The sequence below is a fragment of the Oncorhynchus clarkii genome, chromosome 17, assembly GCF_045791955.1.
Source record: "Oncorhynchus clarkii lewisi isolate Uvic-CL-2024 chromosome 17, UVic_Ocla_1.0, whole genome shotgun sequence".
Taxonomy (NCBI): Eukaryota; Metazoa; Chordata; class Actinopteri; order Salmoniformes; family Salmonidae; genus Oncorhynchus; species Oncorhynchus clarkii.
Genome location: NC_092163.1, coordinates 49,205,303 through 49,228,777, shown reverse-complemented (window position 1 = coordinate 49,228,777; position 23,475 = coordinate 49,205,303). Strand labels below are relative to the sequence as shown.

Genomic DNA, 23,475 nt, shown 5'->3' with positions numbered 1-23,475 from the left:
ATTGAGGAATACACCACATCAGTCACTGGCTTTTTCAATAAGTGCATTGAGGACGTCGTCCCCACAGTGGCTGTACCTACATACCCCAACCAGAAGCCATGGACTACAGGGAACATTCGCACTGAGCTAAAGGGTAGAGCTGCCGCTTTCAAGGTGCGGGACTCTAACCCGGAAGCTTACAAGAAATCCCGCTATGCCCTGTGACGAACCATCAAACAGGCAAAGCGTCAATACAGGGCTAAGATTGAATCCTACTACACCGGCTCCGACGCTCGTCGGATGTGGCAGGGCTTGCAAACTATTACAGAATACAAAGGGAAGCACAGCCGCGAGCTGCCCAGTGACACAAGCCTACCAGACAAGCCAAATCACTTCTATGCTCGCTTCGAGGCAAGCAACACTGAGGCATGCATGAGAGCATCAGCTGTTCCGGACGACTGGGTGATCACGCTCTCCGTAGCCGACGTGACTAAGACCTTTAAACAGGTCAACATTCACAAGGCTGCGGGGCCAGATGGATTACCAGGATGTGTGCTCTGGGCATGTGCTGACTAACTGGCAGGTGTCTTCACTGACATTTTCAACATGTCCCTGATTGAGTTTGTAATACCAACATGCCTCAAGCAGACCACCATAGTCCCTGTGCCCAAGAGCACAAAGACAACCTGCCTAAATGACTACAGACAGTGGCACTCACGTCCGTAGCCATGAAGTGCTTTGAAAGGCTGGTCATGGCTCACATCAACACCATTATCCCAGAAACCCATTATCCCAGAAACCCTAGATACCGCCCAAACAGATCCACAGATGACGCAATCTCTATTGCACTCCACACTGCCCTTTCCCACCTGGACAAAAGGAACACATATGTGAGAATGCTATTCAATGACTACAGCTCAGTATTCAACACCATAGTACCCTCAAAGCTCATCACTACGCTAAGGAACCCGGGACTAAACACCTGCCTCTGCAACTGGATCCTGGACTTCCTGATGGGCCACCCCCCAGGTGGTGAGGGTAGGTAGCAACACATCTGCCACGCTGATCCTCAACACTGGAGCTCCCCAAGGTGCATGCTCAGTCCCCTCCTGTACTCCCTGTTCACCCACGACTGCATGGCCAGGCACGGCTCCAACACTATCATTACGTTTGCTGACGACACAACAGTGGTAGGCCTGATCACCGACAATGACGAGACAGCCTATAGGGAGGTCAGAGACCTGGCTGGGTGGTGCCAGAATAACAACCTATCCCTCAACGTAACCAAGACCAAGGAGATGATTGTGGACTACAGGAAAAGGAGCACCGAGCACGTCCCCATTCTCATCGACGGGGCTGTAGTGGAGCAGGTTGAGAGCTTCAAATTCCTTGGTGTCCACATCAACAACAAACTAGAATGGTCCAAACACACCAAGACAGTTGTGAAGAGGGCACGACAAAGCCTATTCCCCCTCAGGAAACTAAAAAGATTTGGCATGGGTCCTGAGATCCTTAAAAGGTTCTACAGCTGCACCATCGAGAGCATCCTGACCGGTTGCATCACTGCCTGGTACGGCAATTGCTTGGCCTCCAACCGCAAGGCACTTGAGACGGTAGTGTGTACAGCCCAGTACATCACTGGTGCAAAGCTGCCTGCCATCCAGGACCTCTACACCAGGCGGTGTCAGAGGAAGGCCCTGAAAATTGTCAAAGATCCCAGCCACCCCAGTCATAGACTGTTCTCTCTACTACTGCATGGCAAGCGATACCGGAGTGCCAAGTCTAGGACAAAAAGGCTTCTCAACAGTTTTTACCCCCAAGCCATAAGACTCCTGAACAGGTAACCAAGTGGTTACCTGGACTATTTGCATTGTGTGCCCCCCCCAACCCCTCTTTTACGCTGCTGCTACTCTCTGTTTATCTTATATGCATAGTCACTTTAACTATACATTCATGTACATACTACCTCAATTGGCCTGACCAACCAGTGCTCCCGCACATTGGCTAACCGGGCTATCTGCATTGTGTCCCACCACCCGCCAACCCCTCTTTTTACACTACTGCTACTCTCTGTTCATCATATATGCATAGTCACTTTAACCATACCCACATGTACATACTACCTCAATAAGCCTGACTAACCGGTGTCTGTATATAGCCTTACTACTCTTATTTTCAAATGTGTTTTTACTATTGTTTGATTTCTTTACTTACCTACACACACACACACACACTTTTTTTCTCTGCTCTGTTGGTAAGAGCCTGTAAGTAAGCATTTCACTGTAAGGTCTACACCCGTTGTATTCGGCGCACGTGACAAATAAACTTTGATTTGATACTTCTCTATGCAGACACCGCCATCTAATCGTGGTTCTGGGGAAGTGCTCATTACTGTGACATGGTGTTCAAGCGGAGGTACACAAGTTAGAAGAGTTACAATGATCATTGTTTCCTGGGACACACTAGTGGTATGTGGCTGATTCATTTCACATTGTGTCAACGGTGACTGAAGACGTTGGGTTGTGACTGAAGACGTTGGGTCGGTTCATTCAGTGGGACACAGGAAAACACGGTCAGAGCAGAATACTGTATCTGGTTCAGATGATCCACAGTATTCATCATTCCTCCAGAGCCCACTGCTACCAGAACAGGACAATGTGACTTACTGAGGAGCGGAACTCCAGGCACTCCTCCTCATAGTCAGGGTTCACCTGGAAAACACACACAACAGTACATACATATAAGGAGTAAGCTCGAGATTACTACCCTGGTAAAAATTAAAGATCAATATGATTTTGACCTGTGTTGTAGGTACCGCAAGGGTGTGTGTGTGCGTGTTGTAAAGGCAGTGTTACTGACCTCTGCAGCCAGGTAGTGTCCAGTGGCCAGGTGTTTGAACCTGAACAGACTGTTCCAGTAGCCAGCTCCGCCTCGACATGGATCATGCTGCACCACCTATCATGAGTAGAAACACAGGCATCAGTCACATGTCATATCTCATGCTGGAGTTGTGTTATTGCACATTCTAACAACTTGTCAGACCATATAAACTTTAAAGTCAAATGTAACTTTTAGTGACCATAAATTGGCAGTTGCGAGGGAGCAGTCAAACTGCCATGATCTGAGGGGCCTACAAATTCTATTTCCATGTGCACTTCCTCCACACCTCCACCTCCCATAAGGCTTTGCTGCTGGTTGCAGAGGTAGCCGACTGGCGTCCGGTGGTGCGCAGGAAGACATATTGTTTTTTACGGTGGTCGTCACAGGTGAGGAACTTCTCCTGTTCCGCATGGAACAGGCGCACCACGTCGCCCTGGCAACAGACAGACAGGAAGGTTGTTACCATAGAGACTGCTAGGGAAGTGTTACTCTGCCTTGGGCTAGATTTTATGGCTAACAATTAACAGTCTTCAACTGGGATACCGGGTTCGTTGAACCATTATTTTCTCATTCATATTGATTGGATGATGGTCCAAATCAAGGAAAAGTCAACTGTGAAAATCAGGCCTGATTGGTTGAGAACTGTGATAAAACCAACCCCTTTTAGAATGATCTCCTGATTGTCACTCCATTTCATGAACAGCACGATCTTCCAGCTGGTGTTACAGTTGACCGAGTTCACCTGAAACACAAAACAGGGAAAAAGAGTTCCACAGGATTACCAGTTTAATCCTTTAATAACAGAAATTATCACTGGTGCTCTAATAACTACAGAGCAGCACACCATTCTCACAGAATAAGCTGTAGGCTAGAGCTTAATGCAAATCCTATAAATAATTGATGCAAATGTGGAGGACCATGCCACAGTGGTGTATTGTCTAATATGGTAGGAGGGGCCCAATAACAGTACACACTACACAGACTTCTATAAATTCTCTACATACAGTATACTCCCACACAGCCATCTATAAAACATAGAGGAGATGAGCTGCAGACAGGGTGAGGGTCTAACCTCGTTACATCCTGGGTTGTCCACAAGCTGATGGGTGCTGGCATGTAGGGGCTGGCCAGCATTCACTGGGTTCAGGACCACTTTGTCCCCTATCACCACCTGGAATGAAACATACATACACTACAATTTAGTATGCATTTTTTCCACGTGTGCACACACTTATTCACACGTTATGTGCCCGCAGAGACACACACTCACGTCAGCTGCTAAGAAACAGTAATAAGACTTATTTGCATGCGTCTGTCCACAGTCAAATACAGGATACTATGTGAAGCTCTGAATCCCAAACTAAATCATTCATCCACAGGGGCTATTCATTAGATGTATTACTACTAGAACAACCAAGTCATGGCTCCACCTGCAGTCACCTGGTACTTGGGCTCAGTCATCTGTGTTGTGGTTGTAGAATGACTCCTAGCCTCTGCTGCTTTAATCCACTGAGAGCGACTGTTGCAAACTGATATATAGCTCAGGTGGCTGGACACCTGAGCAACTGGCGGGCGAGCTACTTATCACCAAAAATAAGCGAGGCGCAGTACGGGAGGCGAATATAATAAACCTAGGAGATATTGGGGCAAGATATAAATGTTCAGGATGCTGTAGTTTAGAACGTGCAGTGTGATTGGCTGAGCCAAATGTAGACGAGTGCAAGACCTGTTGTAGGTACCAGCGCTAATGTGAAGGCAGGTAAGGCAGAGTTACCTGAGGAAGAGATCCATCCGTAACAACTCGATGATGAGCCTCGTGGAATACCTACAGTGTGACTCTCCAGAAAAGTAGTGCTAAAAAGTTTGTCTACATCAAGCTAATGTTAGCTCACAAAACAATAACAAAAAGGTAAAACCAACGATCATCAGCAATTATTCCATATCAGTAAGTGTACTTAAGACACTAAACCATAATATAAAAGGCAACATGTAAAGTGTTGGTCCCATGTTTCATGAGCTGAAATAAGATCCCAGAAATGTTCCATATGCACAAAAAGCTTATTACTCTCAAATTTTGTGCCAAAATTTGTTTTACATCCCTGTTTGTGAGCATTTTTGCTTTGCCAAGATAATCCATCAACCTGACAGGTGTGGCATATTAGGAAGCTGATTAACCAGCATGATCATTACACAAGTGCACCTTGTGCTGGGAACAATAAAAGGCCACTCTAAAATGCCATTTTGTCACACAACGCTAAGTTTTGAGGGAGCATGCAATTGTCATGCTGACTACAGGAATGTCCATCAGAGCTGTTGCCAGAGAATTACATTTTATTTCTCTACCATATGTCCATACCCGGCTTCTTCACCTTCAGGATCTCTGAGACCAGCCACCCGGACAGCTGATGAAACTGTGGGTTTGCACAACCTAAGAACTTCTGCAAAAACTGCCAGAAAGCGTCTCAGGGAAGCTCATCTTTTATTTATTTAATTTTTATTTCACCTTTATTTAACCAGGTAGGCTAGTTGAGAACAAGTTCTCATTTACAACTGCGACCTGGCCAAGATAAAGCATAGCAGTGTGAACAGACAACAACACAGAGTTACACATGGAGTAAACAATAAACAAGTCAATAACACAGTAGAAAAAAAGTCTATATCGTCTATATACATTGTGTGCAAAAGGCATGAGGAGGTAGGCGAATAATTACAATTTAGCAGATTAACACTGGAGTGATAACTGATCAGATGGTCATGTGCAGGTAGAGATACTGGTGTGCAAAAGAGCAGAAAAGTAAATAAATAAAAACAGTATGGGGATGAGGTAGGTAAATTGGGTGGGCTATATACCGATGGACTATATACAGCTGCAGCGATCGGTTACCTGCTCAGATAGCAGATGTTTAAAGTTGGTGAGGGAGATAAAAGTCTCCAACTTCAACGATTTTTGCAATTCGTTCCAGTCACAGGCAGATGGCACTGTGATAAACTGCATCCAGTTTATTGCATCCAGTAGAGTATTGGAAGCTGTGTTTGTCGTCCTCAGAGTCTTGACTTGACCGCAGTTCAGCGTCGTAACCGACTTCAATGGACAAATGCTCACTTTTGATGGCCACTGTCACACTGGAGAAGTTTGCTCTACACAGATGAATCCCGGTTTCAACTGTACCATGCAGGTGGCAGACAGCGTGTATGGGGTCATGTGGGCAAGCAGATTGTTGATCTCAACGTTGTGAACAGAGTGCTCCATGGTGGCAGTGGGATTATGGTATTTGCAGGCATATGCTACAGACAACGAACACAATCAGATTTTATCGATGGCAATTTGAATGCACAGAGATACCGTGACACGAACCTGAGGCCAATTGTCCTGCCATTCATCCGCCTTCATCTCCTCATGTTTCAGCATGATAATGCACGGCCCAATGTCGCAAAGATCTGTGCACAATTCCTGGAAGCTGAAAATGTCCCAGTTTCCATGGCCTGCATACACACCAGACATGTCACCCATTGAGAATGTTTGGGATGCTCTGGATCAACGTGTACAACAGCGTGTTTCAGTTCCCACCAATATCCAGTAACTTCGCACAGCCATTGAAGAGGAGTGGGACAACATTTCACAGGACACAATCAACAGCCTGATCAACTCGATACGAAGGAGATGTGTCACGCTGCATGAGGCAAATGATGGTCACACCAGATATTGACTGGTTTTCTGATCCATGCCCCTACCTTTTCTTTTAACGCATCTGTGACCAACAGATATTACAGATATCTGTATTCCCATGTGAAATCCAACGATTAGGGCCGAATGAACTTATTTAATATTGACCGATTTCCTTATATGAACTGTAGCCCAGTCAAATCTTTGAAACTTTTGCATGTTTATATTTTTGTTCTGTGTAGTTAGATGCACCATTTAGTACTTTTAGCCAGCTTGCTCGCTAACTGGTACGCTAGCGAACCTGGTAAACAAACTTTGCAAACATAGCTACTTAAGCTACAAAATGAATACCTAGTTAGTTGTGGATAATTACACACACTCCAAAACCGTGTGTATCATTCAGAAAACATGCATATTTATTTCATTATTAGCAAAGTAAAATGCAGTGTTTTTTAAACACATGCACAGCCACCATCTTGGGCAGAAAACCTTTTTGTTGCTACTGCCTCCCGCCAACTTGATTCCGCCAACCCAAAACTGACATGAATGTGCTGTGCCACTGTGCAAACGTTTTGTCAAAGGGTTTTGCAAGCTGCATGTTGCAAAAAAATAAAACAAAATTTACTAAAAAAATCTGGAGCTGTGGTGGTCATGAAGTTTTGTCAGCTGGGGATTGTCAAGCAAATAACCGTTAATTAACAAACACATTTAGCATCTCCTGGTTTCCAGGCATAGCCTACTAGCCACTGATGCAGACCTTTGGAACATCTACATTTAAAAAATATTAATTAAATCAATTGAATATAGCCTACACCATCACAATACATCAAATCTTTATTTTAGACAGGTCTAAAGACACATGATAAAGAAAATGTAGTTTATTTCAGAAGAACAGAATAGCATACTCTGAGTTGTCCTTATGTTAGGTCCTGATCTGGCTATGCCACATGGTTGTGGGATACACTAGTTTATTTAGCAGAAAAGATTTGCCTAGAATTCCGTGGCATTATTTTATAATATGAAGAATACAATTGAACATAGCTGAATAAAACAGAAAGGACATTTTCTCCAAACGATTTGAGGGAGTGTGCACGTGTCTATTCTGTGTTGAGCGGTTAACAAAGAAGTAGGTCCTCCTAATGCTTAATTTACAGTTATTTATGTAACTTTAGTGGTGATACAAATGTTGGGCTATATGTTTTGCAATTTAATACATTCTAAGGCTGCATGCATCATAAACAAAGCAGAGCTCATGCCTTTCATGCAACTTTTTTCAAATCATCATTAGAGCCGCATCGGCTCTAATGATGATTTGAAAAAAGTTGCATGAAAGGCATGAGCTCTGCTTTGTTTATTTTCACAGGCTCTACACACTTCATCAGTCTCTCATTCACAATTTGACAAGCACTTGATAATGCCTCACATTTCCCGGCGGCATCCCCTTTGTGTGGGCGTAACGCCCCCTAAAAAAAATGACATGCCTTTTGTGGCCAGTTACAGTTGTGCACTTGGGCTGAATATAATAATTATCAGCTGTGTGCGCAAAAGCACCTCTCACTCACATGGCTCTCTCAGATATCTTAATTCTTATTAGCCAATGCCCATCACGTGATCGGGTCCTTCTCACAGGCTACAAGTGAAGACAGCCATATCGTGGAGGCAACTGCGCACGTCTTTATTGAATTCTGAGGCACATATTGAAGACGTTGGATGAATTATCCACATTTACTTTTCGTCAGCCAACAAGATGAGTAGGCCTAACAAACAGCAAAAGTACTAGTCTATGTCAATATATTATTATTACTTTCTCGTCCTTGTGTACGAGAAAGAAATGTTCCCAACATAGTCTGGGACAGTTGTTTGATGCAATAGATCCCAAATTAATACAACCACTAGCATCCAAAAAACATTTTAAAAGCAATGAGGCTGATGCAACCGACCAGAACATTTAGCTTAAAATTTAGATAAATTATTAGGCTATTTCTTCACATTATGAGCACAGCAATGCGCACACAGCAGTATGAGTGTGAATAAGTGTGAATGTTCCAAAATACAATCATTTAGCGGGTAAACACCATTCTCAAATATGAACGCAAATGTGATTATGCATGTAATGCTTTATTATAAAGGTGCATTTTTATGGTGAAAATGATCTTCCCCAAACTTTAAACTTGTGCACCGCCTATGCAAGTTAGGCTCTACACCAGCTGTGAAGCAAATTCATTTACTTAATTTTAACAAGTTATTTGGCCACCTTATTTGTGATACAAACCTTATCAAAATGAATAGGCCTATGGGCTAGGCTACATGAAAAAGTCACACAAGCTGGGAATCATTCACAAGTGACAATAGCCTATCACTTGTGAGTTATATAATATTGTCACCCGTCAGACTATTCAGAATTAAATGTTGTCTTTACATATACAAAATAATATATATGAAATGTATTTTTAATTAGAATGGACTATTATCACACACTTGTCTCGAAATAGGGGCAAAAAATACATGTCATCTATGCACTTAAATAGCGAATGGAGGACGTATTTTCCGGTGGTTCATTTTCATGCCAGCCAGGTAGGCTATACTCCCGTTGTAAAGAGGAGCAATGTGCTTACTATCAGGAAAGTTGAGAAATAAAAAAAAGTAGCCCTAGCCTATAGAAAGCTGATGGGATCCTCTTTCTTATAGAGGCCATCAAAACTGTTTTATCTCACGCAATTGCATAGAAATGTTGCGCAACATGAGCTCTCATGAAGTGTTTGATTAGATTTTCGAAAACATTTGCATTGAAGTTAGAGTGATTAGCGGGACAATAGAGTGCTGAGTACCAGGCAGTTAGCAATTTTGGTAGGCTACTAATGACCATCAGCAACATCAGAGCTTGGAGAAGCCTAGTTACCAGTTACCGTGACTAAACGATTACGTGGAATTTGACTGTGGTCATGTCTCGTGACCGCCGGTGTGGCAGTAATACGGTCACCATAACAGCCCTATCTGTGACCATATTAGATTTCCTTACACATTTGGTTCACTCAGTCTGAGTACTTGTTTAAGTTGACTTACACAGTATGATTCAAGCGATTCCTACATACAGTATGTGATCATTTCCATAGGTGTAAGTCACTGTCTCCTATAGAGCGCAGCTTGTAGAAGGGATCGATTTATATAAATAAACATTTATAAACTGGGTGGATCGAGCCCTGAATGCTGATTGGCTGACAGCCGTGGTATATCGGACCGTATACCATGGGTATGACACCTCAGGGTTTGTGGTATATGGCCAATATAAAACAGCTAAGGGCTGTATCCAGGCACTCTGTGTTGCGTCGTGCCCTAGAACAGCCCTGAGCCATGGTATATTGGCCATATACCACACCTCCTCTGGCCTTATTGCTTAAATAGATAGAACTCACAGTAACACCTATGGAGCAGAACCATATACTGTAGATAGAACTCACACGGTCTCCTATGGAGCGCAGCTTGTAGAACCATGATATAGATACAGTAGAACTCACACTGTCTCCTATGAAGTGGAGCTTTAGAACCATATAGAACTCACACTGTCTCCTATGGAGCGCAACTTGTAGAAGGGTTGAATGTAGAACCAGGAGCCTTCGTTCCCGGCCGTGTCCAGCATCACTCTCATGGCGTTCTTCTCCAGCAGCGCTGGCAGACGCTTGTTCACAGTCAAGTACTTGTTACTCTTCAAATGAAGGAGCTGGGGGAATACAGCAAACATACAATATTATACGATAAGATACAATAACTTATGTCTGTCATTTTTGTGATACAAACATACTGAACAGTTTTGCTTGTGAACTTCATCATCTTCATATGATGTATTCTTGTGTTGTGTGGGCTTTCTCTGCCCTTATGAGCATGCAAAACATTTGAGTCTCTCAGAGCAGTCTATGACTGAAAGGTTGACTGAGAAAAGAATATGCTCAATTCTGAAGCTAGAAAAACTATCTAGATCCTCCCACGTTACTGTTCTATTTCTAAACACACATAAACCACATGGATGCCTCCAGGGCTCCCAGTCTCTCCTCACCAAGTTTGGAACCAGCTAAATATATTGGATGGAAAGCCTCAAAATACTTTCCTCACTTTAAAACCCCATAGAAATATGTGGGCTACGATGACATTATTGGCCACAAATTTGGAATATGAGATGTGAGCTGTAACTGAATGTGTTGAGACAGTTACTCATTATGACATGAATTGGCTTCATTGATGACGTGACGTTCAGCCGTGAGTACAAGCCAGACATCGGTCTTGCAGACAAGGAATATGTACACACACACACACACACACACACACACACACACACACACACACCTGAATGACGTTCCCATACTGAATCACCGTTCCAAGCAACTTTTTATTTTCCGAATCGTTTTGCTTCTTTTCCAAATCCGCTGCATGCTACATAAGTGAGGGAAAGAGTGAAGAGTTAGACATTATTATTGCTACTACCAACATTGCTGTGCTTTTGCACAAATAACTATACATATGGACTTGAGTAGGAGGGAATACTTTCTATGACAGAAATCTCAAATAAAATGAATGTAGCAACGGCATGTGCTGTTGCCTGCAAGCGTCAACTGGAATGCTAGAACCTAAAACTCTGTCCTCACATCACCATGGTAACACAGGCGAGATTTGAATCTATCATTTTATGACTGTAGTTAGATTCCAGAAGGCTTTAAATGGTTTTGTTTTAGGAGAGAGAGAGAGAAAGGTGGGACGGGAGTAGTGAAACTAAAGTATGCTTCAGAAATGTCTATAAAAGGACCTGAACATTACCTCATCAAATATATAATCCTCCATAAGAACACCCTCAAACGAGTGTGGGGACAGAAAACCTATCCTCTCTAAGAGAGCTCCTCAAACAGTGGTGGTGAGGCCAGGACTGCTACTGTACCTGTCAAACTAGACAAGTCTGTTGTTAAAGGGAAATGCAGGATGTAGTATTTCACACTTGTAAGTGCTTTACTAATGTAATGTAGCTGTATTGGATTTTAAAAGTATTGCTAGTTTAGAGTTTAGATTATATTAGTTATCCAAAGAGGGCTCATCTATTGTTACTCTTCTTCATTCAGTTGGATATGAGACGACGAGTCATTATACCACTGATGAATGTATATAATCAATCATTTAATACAGTAATATGTTAGGACAGTTGTATAAGGGTCAGGTGGAGGAGTCACTCACATGGAGTTTGTTGAGGAGGACCGTGTCAGTGGTGCTGTTTCCTCCAGGTTTCGCTGCCTTCCAGAACTGTTTCTGAGCAGAGTACCGATTCATTGGACACAACCTGAACAGACAGTCTGAACAGAGAGACAAATCAAATCAAAGTGTATTGGTCACGTACACAGTTTAGCAGATGTTATAGCAGGCCCAGCGAAATGCGTTTTGTTACTAATTGCAGCAAAAATGTCAAACAAGTACACAAATAATAATTCAAAAAAATAAATCACGAATGTCAGTATGAATCCAGTTAATAAACCAAATAACACCAACAGTAATCTAACTGCAATCTATGCGTTTATCCACCAAAACTACAGAGTGTAGCTTTTCATGACAGATTGACCAGGCGAATCCAGGTAAAAGCTATGATCCCTTTTTCATGTGGGAAGGGGAGGAGACCGGTTAAATAAGGATTTTTAAGCCTTGAGACATGGATTGTGTGTGTGTGTGTGTGTGTGTGTGTGTGTGTATGCCATTCAGAGGGAGAATGGGCCAGACAAAATATTTAAGTGCCTTTTAATGGGGTATGGTAGTACGTGCCAGGCGCCTGTCAAGAATTGCATTGTTGCTGGTTTTTTAATGCTCAATAGATTCCCGTGTGTATCAAGAATGGCCCACCACCCAAAGGACATCCAGCCAACTTTACACAACTGTGGGAATCATTGGAGTCAACATGGGCCAGCATCCCTGTTGGAACGCTTTCAACTCCTTGTAGAGTCAATGCCCTGTCGAATTGAGGCTGTTCTGTGTGCAAAAGGGGGTGTAATTCAATATTAGCACGGTGTTCTTAATTTTTTTGTACACTCAGAAGGATATGTACAGCAGTAGATATACAAGTGAGCTACAATATGTGAAGAATACAGTAGGAATACAAAGTGTGAAAATCTGCATAAAATAAATGTTTCATGTCTTTATATACATGGGAGAGGAGCGTTGGCTGTGTGTGTGTGTGTGTAAGTAGACAATGAATAACAGTTTCAGAGGTGAAGGATGGTTAGGATTGAGGTGTTGTCAATGCAGCTATATTGAAGTTGCTGAAACAATAACTAAGGATGAACTTCAATTGATCCATGTAAATAAATACACAATGCTAAGTGAGGTGCCTAGTGAGGTGCCTAATGATGCACACACCGACAAAGCCACACGTGCACAAAACACTTGCATCATCATTCTCCCAGAGCTACATGCTAAAACACACACACAGTTCAAAATTAGGTTCATATCCAGATAAGTCTTTTGAGCGCAGATCAAAGAGGGAGAGGATGTGACGTGTGTATTTCCTCCATTAGTGGAGGAAATATGGATAGGGTAATAAGATCAACAGGTGTAGACCTTACCGTGAAATGCTTACTTACAAGCCCCTTAACCAACAATGCAGTAAAAAAAATATATATATAATACATATAAAAAAAATGTAAAAAAGAAAATATTTACAAAAAAAGTAAAGGCATCCCGAGTGGCGCAGCAGTCTAAGTGTTTGAGGTGTCGCTACAGACCTAGGTTAAATACCAGGCTGTGTCACAACTGGCCGTGACCGGGAGTCCCATAGGGTGACGTACAATTGGCTTAATGTCGTCTGGGTTAGGGGAGGGTTTGACTCTTCGCGCTCTAGCGACTCCTTGTTGTGGGCAGGGCGCCTGGAGGCTGACTTCGGTCATCAGTTGAACAGTGTTTCCACCTACACATTGGTGCAGCTGGCTTCCGGGTTAAGCGGGCGGGTGTTAAGGAGAGCGGTTTGGCGATCATGTTTCGGAGGACGCATGACTCGACCTTCGCCTCTCCTGAGCCCGTTGGGGAGTTTCAGCGATGAGACAAAATCGTAATTTGATTGCAATTTAATATCACAAAATTGGGGAGAAAAAGGGAGAAAAAAATACAAAAACAAAATAATAAACAGTAAAATAACAGTAAAATAACAATAACGAGGTTATATACAGGGGATGCCTATACCAAGTCAATGTGCTGGAGTAACACACAATTGGCCTAGCGTCGCCCGGGTTAGGGAGGGCTTGGTCGGTAGCGGTGTCCTTGTCTCATCGCGCACCAGCGACTCCTGTGGCGGGCTGGGCGCAGTGTACGCTAGCCAAGGTGGCCAGGTGCACGGTGTTTCCTCCGGCGCATTGGTGCGGCTGGCTTCCGGGTTGGATGTGCAGCTGTGTTAAAGAAGCAGGGGCTTGGTTGGTTGTGTATCGGAGGACGCATGACTTTCAACCTTCGTCTCTCCCGAGCCCGTACAGGAGTTGTAGCGATGAGACAAGATAGTAGCTACTACAACAATTGGATACTATGAAATTGGGGAGAAAAAGGGGTAAAATTCAAAAAAAAATAAAAATAAAATAAGAAATACATCTACAGGTACACCTCCAATTGACTCGAATGATGTCAATCAGTCTATCAGAAGCTCCTAAAGCCATGACATAATTTTCTGGAATTTTCCAAGCTGTTTAAAGGCATAATCAACTTAGTGTATGTAAACTTCTGACCCACTGGAATTGTGATACAGTGAATTATAAGTGAAATAATCTGTCTGTAAACAATTGTTGGAAAAATTATTTGGGTCAGGCACAAAGTAGATATCCTAACCGACTTGCCAAAACTATAGGTTGTTAACAAGAAATTTGTGGAGTGGTTGAAAAACAAGTTTTAATGACTCCAACCTAAGTGTATGTAAACTTTCAACTTCAACTGTATCTACTTAAATTAACTTGTACCCCTGCACATTGACTTGGTACTGCTACCTTGTGTATATAGCCAAGTTATCGTTACTTATCGTGTATTTATTTATTCAATGTGTTATTTTTCTGTTTTTCAATTATAAAATGTTCTCTTTTTCTGCATTGTTGGGAAGGGCCCTTAATTAAGTAAGCATTTCACTGTTAGTCTACATCTGTTGTTTACGAAGCATGTGACTAGTACAATTTGATTTGTGTACTGTAGTGCATGCTGAGATATGACAGGCAGTGATCAGTCACTGTACATAACGCCATACAATAGGCCAGTCCTGATAGTACTGTGATTCTACCTGTCATTTCCATAGCCACGATAGGAAGCAGGCTGAGAGAAACAGCTCCTCAGATTTGCATGTGGTCTCAGCTAACCCAACCAAGCAGAGTTCCTCTTCTGGAATACCTAATCAACAAGCTGTTCAAACGTACTGTACTGTTGCAGTGACAAAGAGCTCCACTGATGAACCCAAAATACACAAGTACATCAATCCTTTCCGCTAGATAGGGGTATTATAACCAGTGGAGGCCATAAAAATGTATTTGCATACTAGAGATATTACATACTGTAGATATGATATAACTTAGACTTCTTTTGTACTGCAACTCAGCTCATAACAGTACAAAGTACCTATGGTCAGTACCAAATCCCATATCTCGGGGCCAACTTCATACGGAACTTGTATTCAGAAGTCTAAATAGAGTGAAAATCCTAAACTAGGCTTTTATGCCGTATACTGACATTATGATATACTGACAGTCTTGATTTTCAATACCGTTAAAAAAAACTAAAAACGGTTGGGGACACCCCCGCCTTGTGGGGGATGCGGGGTTGCGTGCTATGCCACCATACGGGCCACCCACGCCCCCTGTCTCTCAGGCCTGGTTTCTTCTTTGACCTCAGATTAGATGAGAGCTCTCTCTCTCTCCTCAAAGCGAAAATTTGAAAAAAGAACAATGTGTCATCCTCCCACTTTCTCTCTCTCTAGTCGTAGCAGCAGTAAAGTGACCAAATAAGGCTAGCTAGAGCAGGGGAGTGAGAAGAGAGAGGTGGGGACTCCAACTCTCTCCAACCCTCTCTCTCTTCCTCTAAGCTCTCCTCATGCTAATAGCTGTTTCTTCCCCCTTTTCTCTCTGATATGGTTTACACCATGCAGTCCAAAAACAGGGTCAGACAAACAAATAAGAGGAAGTGGTTGTGGAGAAAGACAGAAAGAGCGCGGAAGGAAAACATAGGGAGGGAGTGTGAGAGAGAAAGAAAAGAAAGTAGAGAGTGAACATAGGTGCTTTGATCTATTCCCTTAGAGCACAATTCTCTGGACAGAGCGGCCCTTTGTAATGTGTTGCGTGTGTGTGCGCGCGTGTGTGTGTGTGTGTCCGTCGAAAAAAGATGATGTTCCATCTCTGGCTATGGGGCAGAAGAAAAAAAACGTCCACCAGGATCAGATCAAACTAGGAGTCAAAATGGAGTCAAACGGCAGATGAATGTAGGATACCACAGGGGAGCAGACGGGCCGACTGAGAAATACAGCTCCTTTAACACAAAACAAGTAGCTTATAGTAACACAGACAGTCTTGTTTGTTTACCTGACATACAAAATACCTAAGTGGAAACTGGACACACACACACAGACATATTGTACATACACACCAGGGATTCCGTTAGGAAAATGTTATGCCGGACAACTTGACTAGGAAGATTTTAATTTACTGTCCAACTGAGAAATTTACCAGACCCATATGCATTGGGTGCATAACCCATTAGGACGTCCACCCACATTCAAAACATTTGTGGGAAAACACCATTCTAAAACAGCGCACCTGGGAAACACCATTCTTAACAGTGCACCTAGGAAAACACTAGAGGTCGACCGATTATAATTTTTCAACGCCGTTACCGATTATTGGAGGACCAAAAAACGCCGATACCGATTAAAAATCGGCCAATTTTTTATTTATTGATTTATTTGTAATAATGACAATTACAACAATACTGAATGAACACTTATTTTAACTTAATATAATACATCAATAAAATCAATTTAGTCTCAAATAAATAATGAATTCAATTTTGTTTAAATAATGCAAAAACAAAGTGTTGGAGAAGAAAGTAAAAGTGCAATATGTGCTATGTAAGAAAGTTAATGTTTAAGTTCCTTGCTCAGAACATATGAAAGCTGGTGGTTCCTTTTAACACGAGTCTTTAATATTCCCAGGTAAGAAGTTTTAGGTTGTAGTTATTATAGGAATTATAGGACTATTCCTCTCTATACCATTTGTATTTCATATATCTTTGACTATTGGATGTTCTTATAGGCACTTTATTATTGCCAGTGTAACAGTATAGCTTCCATCCCTCTCCTCACCGCTACCTGGGCTCAAACCAGGAACACATCAACAACAGCCACCCTTGAAGCAACATTACCCATGCAGAGCAAGGGGAACAACTGCTCCAAGTCTCAGAGCGAGTGACGTTTGAAACGCTATTAGCGCGTACCCTGCTAACTAGCTAGTCATTTCACATCGGTTACACCAGCCTAATCTCGGGAGTTGATAGGCTTGAAGTCATAAACAGCGCAATGCTTGAAGCATTGAGAAGAGCTGCTGGCAAAACGCACGAAAGTGCTGTTTGAATGAATGCTTACGAGCCTGCTGGTGCCTACCATCGCTCAGTCAGACTGCTCTATCAAATCATAGACTTAATTATAACATAATAACACACAGAAATACGAGCCTTAGGTCATTAATATGGTCGAATCCGGAAACTATAATTTCGAAAACAAAACGTTTATTATTTCAGTGAAATACGGAACCGTTCTGTATTTTATCTAACGGGTGGCATCCATCAGTCGAAATATTGCTGTTACATTGCACAACCTTCAACGTTATGTCATAATTGCAAATTAGTAAATTAGTTCGCAATGAGCCAGGCGGCCCAAACTGTTGCATATACCCTGACTCTGCGTGCAATGAACGCAAGAGAAGTGACAATTTCACCTGGTTAATATTGCCTGCTAACCTTTCTTTTAGCTAAATATGCAGGTTTAAAAATATGTACTTCTGTGTATTGATTTTAAGAAAGGCATTGATGTTTATGGTTAGGTACACGTTGGAGCAATGACAGTCCTTTTTCGCGAATGTGCACCGCATCGATTATATGCAACGCAGGACACGCTAGATAAACTAGTAATATCATCAACCATGTGTAGTTAGAACTAGTGATTATCATTGATTGATTGTTTTTTATAAAGATAAGTTTAACGCTATCTAGCAATTTACCTTGGCTTCTTACTGCATTCGCGTAACAGGCAGGCTCCTTGTGAGGCAGGTGGATAGAGCGTTGGACTAGTTAACTGTAAGGTTGCAAGATTGAATCCCCAAGCTGATAAAGTAAAAATATGTTGTTCTGCCCCTGAACAAGGCAGTTAACTTCTTTGGGATAGGGGGCAGCATTTTCACTTTTGGATGAATAGCATGCCCAGAGTGAACTGCCTCCTACTGAGTACCAGATGCTAATATATGCATATTAGTATTAGTATTGGATTGAAAACACTCTGAAGTTTCTAAAACTGTTTGAATGTCGTCTGTGAGTATAACAGAACTCATATGGCAGGCAAAAACCTGAGAAAGAATCCAAACAGGAAGTGGAAAATCTGAGTTTTCTTTTTTAACTCACCCCTATCGAATACACAGTAGGATATGGGTCAAGATCACTTCCTAAGGCTTCCACTAGATGTCAACCGTCTTTAGAAACTTGAATGAGGCTTCTACTGTGAAGTGGGTCCGGATGAGAGCTCTTTGAGTCATTGGTCTGGCAGAGTGTCACAGCCTCATGACGAGCGGTCACGAGAGTTAGCTCTCGTTCCATGGCTTTTCTACAGACAATGGAATTCTCCGATTGGATTTTTTTTTTACTTTTATGATAAAAACATCCTAAAGATTGATTCTATACTTAGTTTGCCAAGTTTCTTCGATCTGTAATATAACTTTTTTAAAGTTTCGTCCGACTGGACCAGATCACTCTTTTGGATTTTTTACCAAACGCCCTAACAAAAGAAGCTATTGGACATAAATGGACATAAACGATGGACATTATCGAACAAAACAAGCATTTATTGTGGAACTGCGATTCCCGGGAGTGCATTCTGATGAAGAGCATCAAAGGTAAGTGAATATTTATAATGCCATTTTTGAATAATGTTGACTACCCAACATGGCGGATATTTCTCTGGCTGGTTTGGGCTCTGAGCGCCTTTCTCAGATTATGCTTTTTCTGTAAAGTTTTTTTGAAATCTGACAGCGGTTGCATTAAGGAGGAGTGTATCTAAAGTTCCATGCATAACACTAGAATTTTCATCGACATTTATAATGAGTATTTCTGTGAATTCATGTGGCTCTCTGCACAATCACCGCAAGTTTCAGAACTACTGGACGTAACGCGCCAATGTAAAATGAGATTTTTTGATATAAATATTCACTTTATCTAACAAAACATACATGTATTGTGTAACATGAAGTCCTATGAGTGTCATCTGATGACGATCAAAAGGTCAGTGATTCATTTTCTCTCTATTTGTGCTTTTTGTGACTCCTCTCTTTGGCTGGAAAAATGTTTGGGTTTTTCTGTGGCTTGTGGTGCCCTAACAATCGTTTGTGGAGTTTTCGCTGAAAAGCATTTCTGAAATCAGACACTGTGGCTGGATTAACAGGGAATTTTATCTTTAAAATTGTGCCTAATACTTGTATGTTTGAGAAATTTGATTTATGAGATTTCTGTTGATTTGAATTTGGCGTCCTGCAATTTCATTGGCTGTTGGCGAGGGGTTCCGCAAGCGGAACGGGGTTAGACAGGTTAACCCCAGTCCTAGACAGGTTAACCCACCGTTCATAGGCCGTCATTGAAAACAAGAATGTTCTTAACTGACTTGCCTCGTTAAATAAAGTTTAAAACATTTTTCTTCACATTTTAAATATTTAAAAAAAATCAGCAAAATCGGCATCCAAAAATACAGATTTCCGATTGTTATGAAGTCCGTATTGCCCAGCGACAGCCCCGAAACCTGAAGGATCTGGAGAAGGTCTGTATGGAGGAGTGGGCCAAAATCCCTGCTGCAGTGTGTGCAAACCTGGTCAAGAACTACAGGAAATGTATGATCTCTGTAATTGCAAACAAAGGTTTCTGTACCAAATGCTTCTGCTTTTCAAATACTTATGTCATGCAATAAAATGCAAATTAATTACTCAAAAATCATACAATGTGATTCTGGATTTTTGTTTTAGATTCTGTCTTTCACAGTTGAAGTGTACCTATGATAAAATGTACAGACCTCTACATGCTTTGTAAGTAGGAAAACCTGCAATATCGGCAGTGTATCAAATACTTGTTCTCCCCACTGACTCAAAGAGCTCTCATCCGGTCCCACTTCACAGTAGAAGCCTCATTCAAGTTTCTAAAGACGGTTGACATCTAGTGGAAGCCTTAGGAAGTGATCTTGACCCATATCCCACTGTGTATTCGATAGGGGTGAGTTAAAAAAGAAAACTCAGATTTCCCACTTCCTGTTTTGATAGCTGTGTTGGATAAATAAGATACATAACGACTAACGAAAATACACACAGGACAATTTAATTCCACAAAATTATGCAAATGAACTTATTAGACCGATAAGCATGACGGTCAAATGTATTTAGCTCGACTGGTATTTCCATCACTTAATAAAAAGCAATATTTTGCAAAAGCTGGCAATTAACGGCTAACGGAAACCCAGGTAAAAACATACAATCTCTCGCTCTCTGTGTCTGACAGGTAAACAGCCTGTGGTGAAGGTTCTCTCCAGTTTCCTCCTCAGTCAGTCAGTCAGCTGTGGGAGACATCAGGGAATTCTGTGGACGCTCCTTCTCAGAATTCCCACTCGGACTCCGGGAAAAGGGGAGGAGAGATTGCTCAGAGTGACCTGGTAAACTAGAGCATTTAATGATTTGCAACATTGTTTGGCATTCCTGATCTTAGCTGCAGCTCTGTGCTTTATTAGAAGGAAATACTATCTACGCATCACAAAACAGGACTATGACCCACCGACTCACTTCATGAGCTCACAGTCAAGGAATCGTAATGTAGACCAAAGTGGAGCAAGCTAGACGACCCCACTAAGTAGTTTTTCCCCTCAATTTTTTCCCCTCTTAGCAGGGCTCAAAAGGCCTCTGTAGCACTGCAACAGAGCTCAAATGTGTTGCTCGGAAAGACAGGCTGTGAGGCATCCCACTAAAACCATGACAACCACAGACAGACACGCTGCTCCTCCCCTCTCATTACCACCCAATATATGTGTTAAACTGTGTCGGCTTCAAGCTGTTCCTCTGTCATGAAAACTGAAAGAACCAAACCAGCAACACATACACACCTCAGATCTCCACATCAAACAGCACTCCTAAATAAACATGGCCTTAGACACACACACAGAGGGAGAGAGCACGAGAGAGAGCGAGACACAGACAGGTCTATACTGTTTTCACAGTCTTGGTTTCACCACCTGATGACAGAAAGAGAGAGCTGGGCTTGGGCATCAAACAGTGTGTGTGTGTGTGTGTGTGTGTGTGTGTGTGTGTGTGTGTGTGTGTGTGTGTGTATGTACAGTGGGAAGAACAAGTATTTGATACACTGCCGATTTTGCAGGTTTTCCTACTTACAAAGCTTGTAGAAGTCTGTAATTCTTATCATAGGTACACTTCAACTGTGAGAGACGGAATCTAAAACAAATCCAGAAAATCACATTGTTTGATTTTTAAGTAATTAATTTGCATTTTATTGCATAAGTATTTGATCACCTACCAACCAGTAAGAATTCCGGCTCTCACAGACCTGTTCCTATTTCTTTAAGTAGCCCTCCTGCTCTCCATTCATTACCTGTATTAACTGCACCTGTTTGAACTCGTTACCTGTATAAAAGACACCTGTCCACACACTCAATCAAACAGACGCCAACCTCTCCACAATGGCCAAGACCAGGGAGCTGTGTAATGACATCAGGGATAAAATTGTACAGGAAGAAATCCAGCCCAGTCACGGACCAGGATGTCCTGCTCCCAGGCAGACTAAAGACTTTTTTGCCCGCTTTGAGGACAATACAGTGCCACTGACACGGCCTGCAACGAAAACTTGCGGTCTCTCCTTCACTGCAGCCGAGGTGAGTAAGACATTTAAACGTGTTAACCCTCGCAAGGCTGCAGGCCCAGACGGCATCCCCAGCCGCGCCCTCAGAGCATGCGCAGACCAGCTGGCCGGTGTGTTTACGGACATATTCAATCAATCCCTATACCAGTCTGCTGTTCCCACATGCTTCAAGAGGGCCACCATTGTTCCTGTTCCCAAGAAAGCTAAGGTAACTGAGCTAAACGACTACCGCCCCGTAGCACTCACTTCCGTCATCATGAAGTGCTTTGAGAGACTAGTCAAGGACCATATCACCTCCACCCTACCTGACACCCTAGACCCACTCCAATTTGCTTACCGCCCAAATAGGTCCACAGACGATGCAATCTCAACCACACTGCACACTGCCCTAACCCATCTGGACAAGAGGAATACCTATGTGAGAATGCTGTTCATTGACTACAGCTCGGCATTCAACACCATAGTACCCTCCAAGCTCGTCATCAAGCTCGAGACCCTGGGTCTCGACCCCGCCCTGTGCAACTGGGTACTGGACTTCCTGACGGGCCGCCCCCAGGTGGTGAGGGTAGGCAACAACATCTCCTCCCCGCTGATCCTCAACACTGGGGCCCCACAAGGGTGCGTTCTGAGCCCTCTCCTGTACTCCCTGTTCACCCACGACTGCGTGGCCACGCACGCCTCCAACTCAATCATCAAGTTTGCGGACGACACAACAGTGGTAGGCTTGATTACCAACAACGACGAGACGGCCTACAGGGAGGAGGTGAGGGCCCTCGGAGTGTGGTGTCAGGAAAATAACCTCACACTCAACGTCAACAAAACTAGATGATTGTGGACTTCAGGAAACAGCAGAGGGAACACCCCCCTATCCACATCGATGGAACAGTAGTGGAGAGGGTAGCAAGTTTTAAGTTCCTCGGCATACACATCACAGACAAACTGAATTGGTCCACTCACACAGACAGCATTGTGAAGAAGGCGCAGCAGCGCCTCTTCAACCTCAGGAGGCTGAAGAAATTCGGCTTGTCACCAAAAGCACTCACAAACTTCTACAGATGCACAATCGAGAGCATCCTGGCGGGCTGTATCACCGCCTGGTACGGCAACTGCTCCACCCTCAACCGTAAGGCTCTCCAGAGGGTAGTGAGGTCTGCACAACGCATCACCGGGGGCAAACTACCTGCCCTCCAGGACACCTACACCACCCGATGTCACAGGAAGGCCATAAAGATCATCAAGGACACCAACCACCCGAGCCACTGCCTGTTCACCCCGCTATCATCCAGAAGGCGAGGTCAGTACAGGTGCATCAAAGCTGGGACCGAGAGACTGAAAAACAGCTTCTATCTCAAGGCTATCAGACTGTTAAACAGCCACCACTAACATTGAGTGGCTGCTGCCAACACACTGACACTGACTCAACTCCAGCCACTTTAATAATGGGAATTGATGGGAAATGATGTAAATATATCACTAGCCACTTTAAACAATGCTACCTTATATAATGTTACTTACCCTACATTATTCATCTCATATGCATACGTATATACTGTACTCTATATCATCGACTGTATCCTTATGTAATACATGTATCACTAGCCACTTTAACTATGCCACTTTGTTTACATACTCATCTCATATGTATATACTGTACTCGATACCATCTACTGTATCTGCCTATGCTGCTCTGTACCATCACTCATTCATATATCCTTATGTACATATTCTTTATCCCCTCACACTGTGTACAAGACAGTAGTTTTGGAATTGTTAGTTAGATTACTTGTTGGTTATTACTGCATTGTCGG

At 42.8% G+C, this 23,475-nt stretch overlaps 1 protein-coding gene across 1 annotated transcript in view; it reads right to left on the bottom strand.

Moving 5' to 3' along the window:
• LOC139371024 (inositol 1,4,5-trisphosphate-gated calcium channel ITPR1-like) overlaps window positions 1-23,475 on the bottom strand; it is a 154,011-nt gene that overhangs the window by 96,147 nt on the left and 34,389 nt on the right. The window contains exons 4-11 of the mRNA XM_071111051.1: window positions 11,738-11,853; window positions 10,862-10,948; window positions 10,083-10,241; window positions 3,932-4,030; window positions 3,518-3,601; window positions 3,146-3,292; window positions 2,839-2,934; window positions 2,646-2,690 (exon numbers count right to left, since the gene is read on the bottom strand). Coding sequence (XP_070967152.1) covers window positions 2,646-2,690; window positions 2,839-2,934; window positions 3,146-3,292; window positions 3,518-3,601; window positions 3,932-4,030; window positions 10,083-10,241; window positions 10,862-10,948; window positions 11,738-11,853 — 833 coding nt within the window. The remainder of the gene's footprint in view (window positions 1-2,645; window positions 2,691-2,838; window positions 2,935-3,145; window positions 3,293-3,517; window positions 3,602-3,931; window positions 4,031-10,082; window positions 10,242-10,861; window positions 10,949-11,737; window positions 11,854-23,475) is intronic.